Source organism: Brachyhypopomus gauderio, chromosome 15, assembly GCF_052324685.1.
Source record: "Brachyhypopomus gauderio isolate BG-103 chromosome 15, BGAUD_0.2, whole genome shotgun sequence".
In the NCBI taxonomy this organism is placed as follows: Eukaryota; Metazoa; Chordata; class Actinopteri; order Gymnotiformes; family Hypopomidae; genus Brachyhypopomus; species Brachyhypopomus gauderio.
Genome location: NC_135225.1, coordinates 7,783,121 through 7,798,801, shown reverse-complemented (window position 1 = coordinate 7,798,801; position 15,681 = coordinate 7,783,121). Strand labels below are relative to the sequence as shown.

At 39.9% G+C, this 15,681-nt stretch overlaps 1 protein-coding gene across 2 annotated transcripts; it reads right to left on the bottom strand.

The window, feature by feature from the left end:
- Positions 1 to 1,125: 1,125 nt before the first annotated feature.
- sgpl1 (sphingosine-1-phosphate lyase 1) lies at positions 1,126 to 10,589 on the bottom strand. Of its 2 annotated transcripts, XM_076974631.1 has the most exons (15): positions 10,425 to 10,584; positions 8,024 to 8,061; positions 7,672 to 7,837; positions 7,200 to 7,267; positions 6,606 to 6,753; positions 6,293 to 6,372; positions 5,954 to 6,082; positions 5,505 to 5,593; positions 5,189 to 5,297; positions 4,996 to 5,094; positions 4,684 to 4,830; positions 4,244 to 4,482; positions 3,900 to 4,046; positions 3,502 to 3,622; positions 1,126 to 3,246 (listed from the first exon to the last, which is right to left on the bottom strand). In XM_076974631.1, exons 3-15 carry the CDS (start codon positions 7,811 to 7,813, stop codon positions 3,085 to 3,087), a joined length of 1,680 nt encoding a protein of 559 aa, XP_076830746.1. In that variant the 5' UTR covers positions 7,814 to 7,837; positions 8,024 to 8,061; positions 10,425 to 10,584; the 3' UTR covers positions 1,126 to 3,084. The 2 variants fall into 2 exon arrangements, with proteins under 2 accessions (XP_076830746.1, XP_076830745.1); XM_076974630.1 differs by lacking the exon at positions 8,024 to 8,061 and having other exon boundaries at positions 10,425 to 10,589.
- Positions 10,590 to 15,681: the final 5,092 nt, after the last annotated feature.

Below are 15,681 nucleotides of genomic sequence, written 5' to 3'. Positions count from 1 at the left end.
GAACCCATCCATTGGGCGGACATGCTAGTAGAAGTCCATATTTATAGTTTTATTTTTAGGCTGGGATGTCCCACCAGTGTGGATGTTGGGCCTTATGTAGGAGTCAGCATTAGTGTGTCTGCTGGCATTATTGACACATTCGCTGGCGGCATTTACACACACATCCACAGCATTGGCACATCCACTGGAAGCCAGATCATTTTCTAGGTGCTTTTATGTAATTGTCTTTGTAGAAGCCAGGGTACAAAATACAGGCTAAATATGTAAAAATCTATTTAATACCTATGAAATAATCTCACAATAATCTCACAGAACTGACAAGTAGCTGTACAACCACAGATATGAATTGATAGCGATGGATTCTCCTGTCTTCTAGTGCTTAACTCAATATTAACTCTCCTTAAAATACAGTATTGTACCTCTGATTTCTATTTGCTGTACAAAAGGAGGAGTTTTATTGTCTTAGCAGAGTTTACTCTGCTGACTATTGAGTATGGTCATTGTTTCAGTAACATGTATCTATTTGGAAATTCCATTTCAGAATGCATAATTTGTCTCAGATTATATGTCATATGTGCAGAGGCGGTCTTTGCATAGAGGCGTTGCTAGGCAAGTGCCTTGGGCCCCTCCCACTGCAGCCCACTGTAGGGGCCCCCTGACTAGCTAACTTATTTCTCACATATTAATGTTGATGGGCCCCAAATTGCTAAGTCCGCCACTGCATATGTGCACACATAGTATTTATTTGTCATAAATATGTGGGTATGTGAAGTAGAAGCCAAAAATATGTCAAGCATTTAAACAAGTGGAACATTGTTTACTAACGTGGGCTGGCTCACACATCTGATCTGTCCTAATGAGACAATGTCAGAAACATGCAGGTAATGATCCATCTAGTTAGAGCGATCCTCTCCCAGAACCTTATTAAAATAATAATAGTTCACAATCTGTTCTGACACCAAGCAGCTGAGAGATGGTAAACTTATATTTCGTTCTAACTGTGATTTCAATTATTTTTAGATTTAAAATTAACCTTATATCTCATCCCAACTATGCTTTTCCAGGTCTTAACACAGAAAATATACTCATTAATTTCTAAACGGTGCAAGTGAAAAAAAGGAAGAGTTGTCATTTAAAAAAAGGTTTTATTCTTTTAAAGTTGTATTATTTTCACAGAAACAGTGGTATACAGCGTAGTGGTAATGTGATCATAAGTGGATAAAGGTCTCCTCCCTGAGGCTGCTCTGTTCACTGCACTAGCTTGAGGGCCTGTTCAAAGGCATGGAGGTGACCACTTGGGTTATGAGTTTCAGAGACTATAACCATGAGGGTCAAGGTGCCCTCCTTACAGTTAGTTATACAGCATTAACAAATGCATTGCATTAGCACATTATAATGTTTCTCTGGAGGCAACGGGTTAAAATTGCTTTAAATATAAATTCTCAGATATGAAAATAATATTTAAAATTATTCTTGCTTTTTCAAGAAATTACTTTTCAAAACACGCAATTCAAATGTTAAATAATATGCTTCTTTAGTGGTATAATATTGTGCCCTTTGTATACAACATACATGTTCATGCCCACACAGTTATAGCCCTGTAGCAACATAAAAAACAAGTGTAAAATTAAAAATAAAATCACATTACTGAAATATTAGACACTGTATTAGTCATTTATGAAGTCAAACCACACACGGTGTTCACAAACACTACAAAGCCATAAGGACTTGGAGAGCTGATGGGGCCTGCAGTCATGATTCAATGGTACCGTGCCATCACGTCATTATCTCACTAGCTCTTTATTAACACACAAACTACTCTCCCTTATTAAACCTCAGGAACAAGGAACATTACCCAGGCAATTATCTATTGCACAAACACCTCCCTGGAATAAAGAATAAACAATACAGAAATGCTTTATAAAAAAAAAAAAGGTTTAAGCACTTCTGCTAACAGCTCCCAATGGGTACTACCATCATGTGCAAAGGTGTTGGATAAAATGATAATTAAAATTACCTCACTAATCTATGGAAAGAACGACAAACAGAATAACTAGAGCAACATCTGAGGTAGGCAGGAAGGGGACAACAGTCAGCCACCTCTTAAGAACTCACAGGCGTCTATGTCCAGGTAAGCTCTGATGAAGAATCCACTGGCCCATTGATTCTTTTTAACATGTTTTCAAAGACATTTTATTTTAGACATGATCCATCCAAAGTTTTGACACCCGTAACCCTTCACTCCCAAATAAAATCACCTCCAATTTTAATCAGAGACACACATTCAACGTGGGTAGGAACTTAATAAAAAATAATAATCTATTGCTGTACAGGTTCACCTGAGTTGGGCCACAATAATAGTAATTTTGCGCGCTTCAAGTTTCATAGGACAGTGGTGTAATGACAGAAATACTTACTTATAAGTACATATTTACTTAGAAACTATGCCGTTGCTTGGTCTGTTTTTAAAAGTTACCTGGGAACATTTATGTAGTTGCGCAAACACTCCAATTATGACCAGCATGAGCAAATAGTTCTAGAAACAGACACTAAATGGAGATGTCCAGATTAAATGATTAAATACCACTAACTGTCACAAATGGTACCTTGAAAATGAAGTTAAACGTTTTGAAGGAATATGCTGAACTACCCAAATCAGGCAAGTCAGAAGACCATAATTAAGGTCAAAATGGCCAGGATTAAAGTATGTGAAATGCTCCCCTCAGTGATAATCTGAGAATAAAACCTAAGCAGTTACCTCTAACTGGATGGTCAGAGTAAGATGAAACATAAAATGAGAACTGTTAGTAAACTGATATCACACAAATAGAACACATAACATTCTTCTTCCAACCTAAGACATTGTTCCTGGCCCTTTCATGCTGTCAATGATACTACGTCACTTACAGTAAACCTTTAATATCTTGAGAGCGACCAGAAAATCCCAATTTGCATGGGGTCTTGTGCTTAATCTAGAAATGAGTAAGTGGGTGACTGAAATGTGGGAGCATAAATAATGGGACAAACGCGACGAGCCGTCCACTGCTCAGGTGCAGGCTGCAGAGATCCTGACAGCCACCACAATCAGTGCGCTTTAGAACTTCCATTTATGTGGTTCTTCTTGGTGCTGTGGTTCTTCTGGACCGCATAGACATCAGTGCTGTAGAGGCAGTCCAGGAAGCCACAGGACACCTCCGACACCATTGACCGATCAGGAATGGACTGTGCCATGCCATAGACAGCTCCCTGAACAAGATTAACCTTTGGTCAGTAAACATGCAAACGTATATACACCCTTTCCTGTGTGCTACTGCTGTGTGGTGTGGTGTGGTGGGTAACAAGACTGCGTCTCCCCTGGGGGGCTGAGGATTGATGCTCCATCTGGGCAGCTCCTCGCACAAACCCCTAACCCTGCATGTGCTAACCTCTGTAACATGACTGAAGCTGTATACTGGTCAGTGCTAAGATGTAGAAATGAAAGGAAAACTACTTTAAACTCACCATCCCTGTAGTCTTCTCCTTTGGATTTCTCATGATAATGGCTACTTCCTCCTTTACATCTCGAATAAAATGTTCGGCTACACCCGGCGTTGTGTGCAGCATAGTTACACAAATATGGATGCTGTGAAGGGACAAAACAGAGCTCAGTGACACAGATATGCAGAATTTATTGAATACGTATTTTTTTTGAAAGATTATTACAGATGCCAGTTTCAAATGCCTCATTAGACTAATGTTCATCCACACTAATGAATAATTAAAATCCTGATTTAACTCCTGTACTTCCAATAGAGTCGACCTCCTCACTGGAACATTTATACACACTCATTTCTACCATTTCTACCCAGAAAAAGTTTAAGGGTGACAAACTCTGCAAATGGGTATTTTTCCATTCTCACCTAGATGGAAACTGCAGAGTGTTGAGATTCCAGCCCTTCGATGTGAGTGCATTTGATAAACGGAAGATATCAAAGATGCTGGAGCCTATGGCCACCACCGACACGTCGGGGTTTCCAAACACAAACACTCCCTCCACCTCACGAATGCTACGAGTGGAAAACATCAGTGAAAATACAGTCTCAAGCTCAGGTTATGATGACATGGTAGCCATTATTAGTAACCTTGATTAGACAGTTTAGTTATTGCTGCCCAACAAAATCTTTTTTAGCAGCATTCCCTATACTGAGTGTTGCAGATGCTATAGATGGCTGTACAGAATACAGACAGTGTCTGCCTGTCTTACCCCGCTGCGATGGTGCGAGCAGTCTGCACCACCTTTCTGGTGGCCTCCACATAGCCATTCTCTCCCATGTGCATCATGGTGGCCCAGCAGGCTGCGATGATGCCCCCAGGGCGAGAACCCGCCATTGACGGAGATGCATAAATTCCCCCCTGCCAGTCTGGTGCAACAAAGTACTGATATTGGCGATATTTTTTGTCCCTGTAGAGTATCACCGAAGAGCCTTTGGGAGCATAACCGTACTGTAAAAAAAAACAAACCTTTAAGAGAAAGCACTGATAATGCATTCTGAAAATCACACTTTTGGCTTTAGTTTATTTTATTCACTGAGAAGCTTGCTGCAGTCCTAAACTTCTGTAACGTTTAGGTCCAAATCAATGTATAATTTAAATAGCATTCAATAATCTTCTCAGCATCTGTGCTAAGCATTTTCAACCTCTCACCTTATGTGTGTCTGCTGAAATGCTCGTTACACTTTTGACCCGGAAGTCAAACGGCTCCAGTTCAAAGCCTGCCTTTTCCATGAAGACTATAAGAAACCCTCCCAAGCAAGCATCCACGTGGAAGGGAATGTTGTACTTTTCTGCCAGCTTAAAAAAAAGGAAAAATCTCACTTAAATTTCTAATTATACATTCCTAAAAAGAACTGAAACATTTCAAACATATTACTTATTACATATCCTTATGGACAGCTTGTCTCATAACAGAAATGAAGCAAAATATCTTGAAAACTGGAGTTTTTTTTAGTTCTGTACCTTCCCAACTTCCACAATAGGGTCTATGATTCCATGAGGAAACTGAGGAGCTGAACACACTAGCATGGCTGTGTTCTTAGAGATGGCCCTTCTCATGGCCTAGAAGGGAAGAGACAGAGAGGGACAATATAGCCAGTACTGATCTTAATTACAACTCCACAGGTGTTCATGTGTCCCATGTGTACAATATTACCTGAACATTAACTTTCATGGTCTTCTCATCCAAAGGTATATGAATGAGTTTCATTCCAAAATAGTGTGCTGCTTTGTCAAACGCTGCATGGACGCTCATTGGTGCAATTCTTCAATAATTTATTAATAAACATTGTTAGAATATGACACATTTAGTTTTGGGCTCTTTTTTTATTACTTGACAAATTTCTAATTTTAAAGAATTATTATCAAGGATCATTATGCAAGGTAGCACATTGTTTGTAAACAACTGTTTTATTTTAATCAACTGTTTTTAATTTTAATCACAGGGAATTACTGAGGAAAGCGGGACATACATCTCGGGGTGTTTGATTCCTCGCTCATAAGCCAGATCTCTGTATGCTTTACAGGCCATCAAAATGCTTTCAGTTCCACCAGACGTGACCTAATCAAAAACACACAGGCAAGACAGGGGAACTGCTTTGCTATGAACTTGTGCCAAGATGACATTTTGGTTATCACAGTGGAAGTACGATGTAGTATGACAAGATGGAAGTCTCTAAAACTGTCTGTATTTGCATGTGTAATTTTAAAAGTGACAGCACAAACTACACTGCATATTTCACATATTTTCACTAATTATTGCTACATTTTTTTATTAGTAGAGATTGTTTGTATTAATATTCTGTTGAATATACCACTGAATGTTTACCATAGGTTAGCAATGGCTACTAATTTAAAGTCTGATGTTGATTTACAAAGAGAAAAGAAAATGTTCAAAATGGTGTAATGAGAACAAACTGACTGTTCCACAGGAGTCTGGGCCGCCATTGAAGAGAGAACAGGTCATCCGAACCACCTCTGCCTCCATCTTCCTCACCCCAGGGAAGATATCTGGGTGGAGGGGATTACTCCACGCAAATTCACCATACACCTGGAGATGGACAGCAAACAGTCCTAAAGAAATTCATAATTAGCATGCTAATTACTCTGATTACACTCGTAAACCCTTGTTGAAGCTTAAACCAAACTTTGGATTTGATATGGCTGAGTCTAGGATATGAGGATTTTTTAACAGCAAGGGCAGAACAGATGTACTCAATACTGGGTTTGCCGAGAAGTTTGTACTGAGAGTACAGAACACCTTAACCAGGAGCTCCGTCAACTTGGCATCACCCCAGTAGACAGCTCCAGACACCCTGCCCTTGGACCACTGCACCTCATCTGGAACAGAGACAGAAGGCATCATGGAACCTCTGGGGTAGACAAGTGCTTTGTTGAGACACAATGCGACACATACAGTGCGAAACATTAATGGTGAGCTTAGTAAAATAACCTTGCATTAGAAAATAAAACCCTCACAAGGGCTAGGGTTAGGCATTTTTTCCTGACCAAACCTCAAGGGCGATATTTTGTTGATATTTTGCCAAAAGCTTTACACTGAACGGGAGACTCACTCAGAGTTTGGTACTGTCTGATGCTGTGCAGGACTTGTTCCTGGGTCAGGCCTCGTCCTGGCAAGTGTTTAGTGTAGCTCATCCCTTCCTTCAGCGTACACAGGCTCAAGGACATGTCATCCAGTGCCTTGTTGAGCTGGTTCTGAATCTACAAAGGGTGAAATAGGAGAGAGATGCCAATAAAAAAAAAAAGGTTGTTCTGCCATACAAGCAATACATTAACTAAAATAACTATCTAGTACAGATCTGTTAATTTAGTACAGAGAATGGTAGTGTTTTTCGTGTCAACAATAAAGTATGACTAAATTCTTCTACTGAATAACAAAGAATATAAAGAAATAACAAGTGCACATTCCCAGAGACTTGAGGCAGGACACATTAGGTCTGCCCTTGAAGCGGATAACCTAGAGTAAACCTTGGCATTATAACACTGTCATGACATGACACAATTGTGACATCCACAATGTGACCAAACGTATCACTGCTCTTAGAGCACGATGGGACTGAGTCACAATGTAGCACATGAGCGCAACACAACAGCCTGCAGGAACTTTTAAGGATGCATTAGAGAACAGAAAACCGCAAGACACTCACTGATGTGCCAACAAACGGGATTTTTCTGATGAGTCGAAAGAACTGCTTCTTGATTCGAGATGTCAGACCTGAAAACCAAACAAGCAGCATGCTGTGGTGAAGGTGTTACACATTCTGAGGACAGACCTGTGTGATCATGCACAACAGCACTGTTACGACAGCTTATTTGCCAGAGGGATTAAGTACTTCATAATTACACAGAAAATCCGGGTTTACTTACGGGTGATAAGCTACAACTCAAATTTAAATTGTACAAAAAGGAATAAAGTCATAATAAAGAATAGAAAATGATGATGCAAGTTACATTTAAAGACATGTTCTCATTCAGAGCACTAGTTCTGCTGGAAGTTCTAGCTTCACAATGAGCTATAAAGCACCATCTATATCAATTACCTAAAAGGGCTAAACAATATGCATTATCCATGTGAAGTGAGTCTAATGAAGTCCTTCTGAATAATCTGGATGCACTCACTCTCTCGCTGGAAGAGAAAGCCCTTGATCCACACTGCCCCAAGGGAGGTCAGCAATGTTGCTGCGATGATTTGCCATGGCTCCAGACCAGAGCACTGGGAGTTGATGTAGGTCCTAGCCTCCTTGACATACAGCATGAGCATCTCCTCATACACCTCCAAGGCACTCTGTGGAGACAAGCGGAGTGAAGGCCACCGTGCATCAAGAGGGGCCCAGTCAGAGGAGTCCACACTGCTGCTTGCTGCAGAACGTTTGGGCTGGAATGCGTCCTGCTTGCCTGCACGTTTTAGGATTTACCCTCTAAACCTGGGCGCCACCCGAATGCTAGAGAGACACGTTTTGTGCCATCTTACCTCTAAGAAACATCTTCAAAAATCATCTCCAGCTCCACCTACACAACAATTTCGGAATATCAACTGAAGACCCATTGTTGTTCTTTAAACAGCCTTTTATCAATTATCAGTAACCCTTTAACCAACTAACCTCAGACAGCCATGTTTAGCTGAAGCAGCTACACATAACAGACATGTACATGAATGAATGAAGCATGATTTTGCTTCAGTGCAGCACAGATGAGAGTCCTGGTTACTATTTTTATTGGTACCTTTCTCCTGCTTGTGTTTCTGTTCAATTAAAAATGAGAATGATACACATACTAATGTTATGCCTTTATGTTAAATAATTCATAGACAAACTTTCATAATGGCGATAATGGACTTATCTCTTTTTTTTTTTTTACAACACAAGACATTCTTCTAGATAACACTTTTGATAACCCAAGGAACCAAGCAGATGAAGGCTAAAGGTCCATTAGGTAATATATTAAATAACAATGTTTATAATCATGGACTGAAAATGTCAGCCATAACCATAAGTTAAATAGGTTACAGCTCTTTGATGAGGGCTTAAACATTTTTCTGAATTTTAACAACAGAGGAATCTGAATGTCACTGGAACATCCACTAGAAAGCACAAAACCTCTTACACATATTACTCCACTGAAATGAAATTGGCTTTTGTGACAGTCATTACGATTGTCAAAGGTATTATAACTCAGCTAATTAGTGACTGTGCGTTGTAACTACTGCTCAGGACAACACTCAATGTCTGGAGGGTTTTCCTGAGCTCTCTGACAGGTTTGACAAGGTTAGTCAGGTTAGAACGCAAGTACACTGGTCACAAGGCACTGTTGGAAACTTCACTGATGAATGGTCATGGACAATAGGTTCAGGATCCAAGGGTAATGCACAAACATTAGTGCACCACCTGACTCTGTGCATAAATGGTAAGTGATTATACATGTTGATTCAACATTGTCCTTGAAGTGTGATACAGAATCAATGCTTTTTGACTCTCTATCCATTACAATATTTTCTTTTCATGGGTAACTTTTTTGCTTGCCTGCATAAGATCCTGATCTCATACATCCATTTCAACACAATTATGTTCTTTAACACAGCCAGCAAATAAATGACAAAATATTCACCTGTCTTGTATCTGCAGTAAATCTAGGCCCTAATGTTCTCAGAACAGACTGGAATACAAACTGAAGCATGATCTATCATAAACACCCAAGATTATGTTATCTTGTCAAGGACAAAAGGTAAAAAGAACATCAATGTTTCAAAAATGAAACTTTATTCATGTCTGCTTTGTTATTCAATATATTTGGCTTCCGTACTTTAAAGATAACTGATTTGTGTGGAAAATGAGAATGCAGCAACTTTTTAACTAAAGACAGGAGGAACTGGGCACATTTAACAGAAATCCTGATGTTACAAGAGAAGTTTGGAAGTTTGAACTTGGACACAATTGTGTTGCAGACATAAAGTTCCTCCTGTGCTCAATGGGTTTTGTAAGGAAGCCCTTGCTGAACCTTAATTGTATTATTTCTAATGAAGATGTACATGTGTTTGGAAGACATAACCTTAAAATTTTGCACCATCATTTCATTATGTTTCCTGAGACAAGCAAAACACTGCATTACACAACATGAGTGCCATATAAAGTCAGGTCTGCCCATTGTCTTTGTTGAACAGTATACACTGTTTGATAATAATAGCACTTCCTGTAACTTAGTCGCCAGCACAGGAGGTCTCCTGATGGACAAGCCCACAATAGACTATTTCAGTGTAAAATTTCCCTTACCGCACCTGCAGCTAAAACAATGGAAGTATTCAAATAAATATTTTATATTAGTATCACACCAGTCTGAACCCATGTTACTTAGGAGTATTATTAAATATTGGCATCTCCAGCTAATGAAAGTGGCACAACTCTACAAACATTCAAACATTCAAATATTTAACTTTATATTATCAATCGAGAGGATATCTGCGCAAATGACAGCCCTGCCTACAGTGTGTTTGACCTGGATATAGGCGCCCTGTAAGGCTTATCCTGACTTGTTGACAGCCGGGTCGCCGATAAATCACTATGATGTTCTGCGCAGTAAATGCTTACAATGTTGCAAAGGAAAAACAAGAACGTTTCAGCTATACGTTTACGTGTTTCGATGTGTCAAAGTCATTCACGCAGCCTATCGAATTGCAAGCAAGCTGATCAGATCGCGACAGTCTGCAGACAACATCCATCCTTATCCGCGCAGCTGCTTGAAGAGGACAACCAACAACTTGTTTACAAGTGAACAACTTGGATGAACTACGGACTAAACAGCCGTTCGCGTGGTCCTTTGCAATAACACTTCGTTTAGATGTAGTGATGCATTTCTTTTCTTACATTAAACACACTTACCCAGTAGTCCATGTTGTTTGTCAAAGGTACGCCAGAAGAAAATATGTCTCTGTTGCCTAACAAAATAAATAGAAAATAACTGGATGATCTTTTGTTTGAGGTGTATGAAGACCGACGATCGACTTACATGACACAATCACAGGCTCAACCTTATATCAGGAAGTGCACAGGCTTCGGAGCGTACCACACGGGGTGCAGGCGCGCTGCGAAGATCTGCACGCCATAGCGATGCCCTTAGGCGCGCAGGCGCACTGCGACGCATGGTGTAGAGATCGACGCCACGGCTGGCCACGCCCCTACTGTCTGCTCCGAGCCGTTACCGAGGCACTTTCGTCAAATTACGTTTTCCCAGAAAGTTGATCTGGATTTTTTTTTCTGCACGCTCCGAGAAAACTCGATCAGCACTAAGTCGGTGGCGCAACCGAGGTTAGAGCGTGCAAGTACAGCTTGGGATACGATCTGTTAAGATAAGATAATCGACGTTACGTTTGTAGACGAGCATCTCGTAGGCTTTTGCAGTAATGTTGTAAATTTTTTACGGCCTGTAGTCCATTGCCCTTATCTGTAATTCTAACAAATCATGTAATCCCGCTCTTTAAACAGCGATTAAATCTGTTCTTTTTTTTCTTTTGTATTCTTAAACTAATTATTCCAGATTGTCATAGAATACGTTTGAATGTATATTTGTTTGGCCTATTGAATTGGTTTTGTCACAGGGCACCTGTTCAAAGTATTTTATCATTCTAAAAACATATTTTGAAACCAACGTATGGTGCAGATTCCGTGGTAGTTTATGAGTCATGATCGTAAAAAGTTAAATAAACAAGATGTTGGGTTTATTAGTGGCGTGAGGAAAGCGTGCCAAACTAGAACGCAATAACTTAATTACGCTGCTATATATGATTTTCTTTTGAACACTGAATTCATGTCAGAACTGAATGCAATGTGCACCTGAAAAGCAATTGCATTTTATAACGCAGGAAACACACACTGATGTACGTCGTTGCTTTTCTTCGTCCTTCTCCATTTACGTCTGTGGTGTCCGGGCGTCGTGCCACGCTGAAACGTAACCGCGGGGTTAACACAAGCGCTAGATCAGCCTCTGAATGTAATTTATAAAGTTATTTACGTTCAGTCCTATTTTCGCATCTATATATTTGCATTTCACATGCCTTTTTTCATCTATATATTTTTTCATTTCACATGCCTTACCTATATTTGTACAAGTTTGCATCTTAGTTTTTTTTACGTGCAAACGTTTGACAGGTTTGTTATACCGCTGTCAGAATCTTAATCGCAAACGCGAGACAACCGTGTGAAGCTGGTGACTGTGGTAGCTTGAATAGAGTCACTTCCTGGTTGGTATCGCTTGATATATTTCATAATAAAAAACTTGTCCTTGGTCCGAGTTAAAGTTTTTAATTATTATATGCACAATGTCAAGCACATTGTACATAGAAATGCTTGTAGTGTGGCTCCAGTCATTACAGCTAAACAACACAAAATATACTGGAGAACAAATAATATGCTATTCAAAATATTATACAAATATATAGTATACAGCAGGGGTAATCAATTAAATCTTTCCGCGGTCCATTTTTGGCAGATAGCTCAGACCTTAGGTCCGGGTTCGCAGTGGCGATCGAAAGTTGTTGAGCGGGGGGGGGGGGGGGGGGGGTGGCGAACGAAAGTTGTTGAGCGGGGGGGGGGGGGGGGGGGGGGGGTGTGAACGTAACACTCAAATGGGTGGTGAACGTAACACTCGTCTGAAAATAGATTCTCCGGTTTAAAATATAGTCTCCCGTTAAATTTTTTTGGCATTTGGGTCCGTATCCAGATAATCAGGAATGTGATTGGGTCCGGACAGGACGGCGTTCGGGTCCGGATCCGGACCGCGGTCCGCCATTTGGTGATACCTGGTATACAGAATAAGAATACACGCAGTGTCGATATAAGTTTGAAAAATGTGTAAATATTGCTTGTGAGCAATGATTAATATGCATGGCAGGTGTTAAAATTAACATTAAAATTACAGGTAGTGCAACCTGTACACAATTTCATAAAATGTGAAATGTGAAAAAGGATAATAGCAAAATTGAAAGTAATATACATGTGAATTTGCACACTTGTCTGAAATACTAGAGTCTGCACACGGGAGCAGTTCTGTCCATCTGGCAGAGGGGCTCAACATTGCTGTGCAGACTCATCATTTGCTCTCACAGAGAAGTTTTCCATTCCAGCCATGGACTGATTGCACAATTTCTTACATCTCTTTTTTTGCATGCAGGTTTGCAAAATGTTAGGCACTGGGATTTTCTGTTTACTGCTTTTTATTAATTCCCTTAGCAACAGACATGTGACTGGGGAAGAATAGTGTTTGGATTATTGGTATTTGACATGCAGAAGCACATACAAACAAGGAACCGTTCTCATTTGAAATCGTTTTTAGCCATGCAGGCTGGTGCGATACGTGCATTTCTTGCAATACTCTCTGTATATGTTCTCACTTCACAAAAGTGAGCTTCAGTCCTATGGACACATGGTTTTATTAGGCATATATTAATAGTAACAACATGAGACTATTATATGGCTGTCCCAGACATTAGGAAACCTCAGCTACGTTACAATATGAACCAGTCATGCACCAGCAGAGCTAGGAACAGAGGCAGCAGGCTGAACCAGGGTTCACTTGGAACTCCTGACCACTGATTTCAGGAGGATCAGAGATCAGTTCTCTGGACCACTCCCAAACTTGAAAACAGCACTCACACTTGACCAAACGTGCTGAACTGGCAGAACAAGTAGACCTGGGTCTGCAGAAAACTCTAGTGTCAAAATTTACATTTCAGTTGACACTTAAATAGATTATTAAAAAATAACATGACACTGAGAAAGTTTATTCAGTGTATCAAATAGAATACATGAGACTATTTACTTACAGTAATTGCAGTAAGATTACTTTAATAGTTTCTTACTAATAAATATCTATCAAAACGAATTACAATGGATTTTAGTCCATAAGTAATGTTCACAATTATGAATAATGTTCACAATTATACTGTTCAGTATATGTACAAAATAACATTAATTTTTCATTATTTGCTAAATGATCATTGATAATGTAAAATTTCAGAAAAAAACATAATAAAGCTATTGATGAATTTACTATAAAATATAATGAACTTACATGAGTATTGTGAATAATGGGCCATTGATCATTAGCTATGCCTGCCAAGCTCGCCCAGGATGTGTTGACGAAAGAATTCAAAGTTTAACTGAAAAACTATCAATATACACGGGGTCTTTTATTGTGTCAAGCAATTTCAAACGCAACATGAGTTTGCTTGTGCTAGCATAGTATGGAAAAGATACCGTGCCAATTCGAAATGTAATCGCTACTAGGCAAAAATGGAAATGCAATCCACAAAATGCATTGCTTTTCCATACAAACATGCAGAATACGTGCCACAATGAAATGCAAAAGCACTATTACATTACGTTTCAATGCACTTTATCTCTTTATTGAAAAACAATACACAATAATTACCATTCAAAACCAAAACGCTGAATTTGTGCCAGAATTGAATATAATACAGCTCGAAATGTAATCACGGCACCGAGGTATTGCTTTTCACCGTACGATATTTCTGACATAAATGTCTCCTTTAAATGTAATGATCACGAGATTGATTTAAACACTGATGTGATGAAAACATGCCACAATGAAAAGTAAAAGCTCCAGTGTGTGTGGATTTGTATTTAAAGAAAGAAACGCTGAATTCGTGCCAGAAGCCACCTTGAAATGCAATCGACTGAACGTCATTGTATTCCACTGTGTGTCTCTGCAAAGCTGTGTTTGTGCCAGAATGAAATCTAATCACTGTCCAATAGGAACGCTCGCCGAATTTGGGGCGGGGCTTAGACTCCAGTCAGAAGCAATCACTCGTAGTTGGACTTGAAAGCAGCAGAAAAGTCTTTTCACGACAGAATAAAAGAGGAAATAAACAGTCAAATTGGACAAATTGAGGCTGGTGCAGTTATAGATGACTACGTGCTTAACTTAATTAAGCTGAAGGTGCTGGACAATATTGAAAATGGACCTTGAAAGTGTCGTACATGTGCTTGAATTCCACCTTGTAAAGGTGGATGAACCCTGGAAACAGCGCTGAAGAGCGGAACGCGACCTCGACACGCCACAGCGGAGCCCCCGCGATTGCTACCCGTATTTTCCAGATTATAAACCGCTACTTATTCCCTCACGCTTTGAACCATGCGACTTATAATGAGGTGTGGCTTTTCTGGAGATGTTTCTTCACCCGTCAGTGGTGGAACAGAAAGTTAATCAGGTGGTAGGACAAAGTGGTAAATCAAAGAAGAAAGTGCTAATTTTCATTTAACTCATGCAAGCAGAAGGCACGACGGAGAATTTTTTTCAAACGAACATGCATATTGCACACGCATAAAAACACTACAGATGATATTCCGGAGTTACAGTGATTTTAACTTAGTTCATTGAGCACTCTAGTTTTGTCCTAACTAGATATTTAGACATAATATTGCTGTAATACTGCAAAGTCGTGGTCAGAGGTGAACTTCGTATAGCCAGTGTGTATTTTATTTAAAATAATTAACATCCTTGAGCCAGTGTGGCTTTGGACATAGATAATTCCGTGCCGTTTGCTGTGATGGATAATTAAAGTCTATCTCTTATTTATGCATAGAAACATAAATCGACAATATAATCTGTAGCGTCTTTATGCGCGGATAAACGAATTCAACACAACACCGGCCAAAAGACCTTACAGGCATGAACTCTGAACTGTCAGGCACTGTTCAGAAACTGATCAGTTCAGTTAAATGTACAATGAGTCCCCGCTTAACGATGGGTTTAGAGACTGAAATGTCCGTCGTAAAGCAGCTTTTGTTTTTAAGCGTGAACCTAGATTTAGATACGCTTTAATTTTTACGCATAAATACAGTGTAAAAAAAACGAACAATGTTCTCGTGCGTACAGCGTGAGAGAGCGATCGCCAGGGCCGGAGTGGGACACTTTTTCAGCCCGGGAGTTTCATGCCCAAATCCGGCCCAAAATTATTTCCCCCCCCCCAATCGGCCCAAACTAGAGACTGACACGAGCCGGCCCATCGGGAATCCTCCCGAATCTCCCGATTAGCCACTCCGGCTCTGGCGATCGCGTTGCCGAGATGAGCTTATCGTACACAACACTCCACTACACTCCACTACACTCCACAATTTT

Coding starts and splice junctions, on each gene's coding strand:
- sgpl1 (XM_076974630.1), bottom strand. Junction 5,594..5,953: donor GCCCAGACTCCTGTGGAACA/GTCAGTTTGTTC, acceptor GTTTTTGATTAG/GTCACGTCTGGTGGAACTGA. Junction 4,483..4,683: donor TTTCAGCAGACACACATAAG/GTGAGAGGTTGA, acceptor TTTTTTTTACAG/TACGGTTATGCTCCCAAAGG.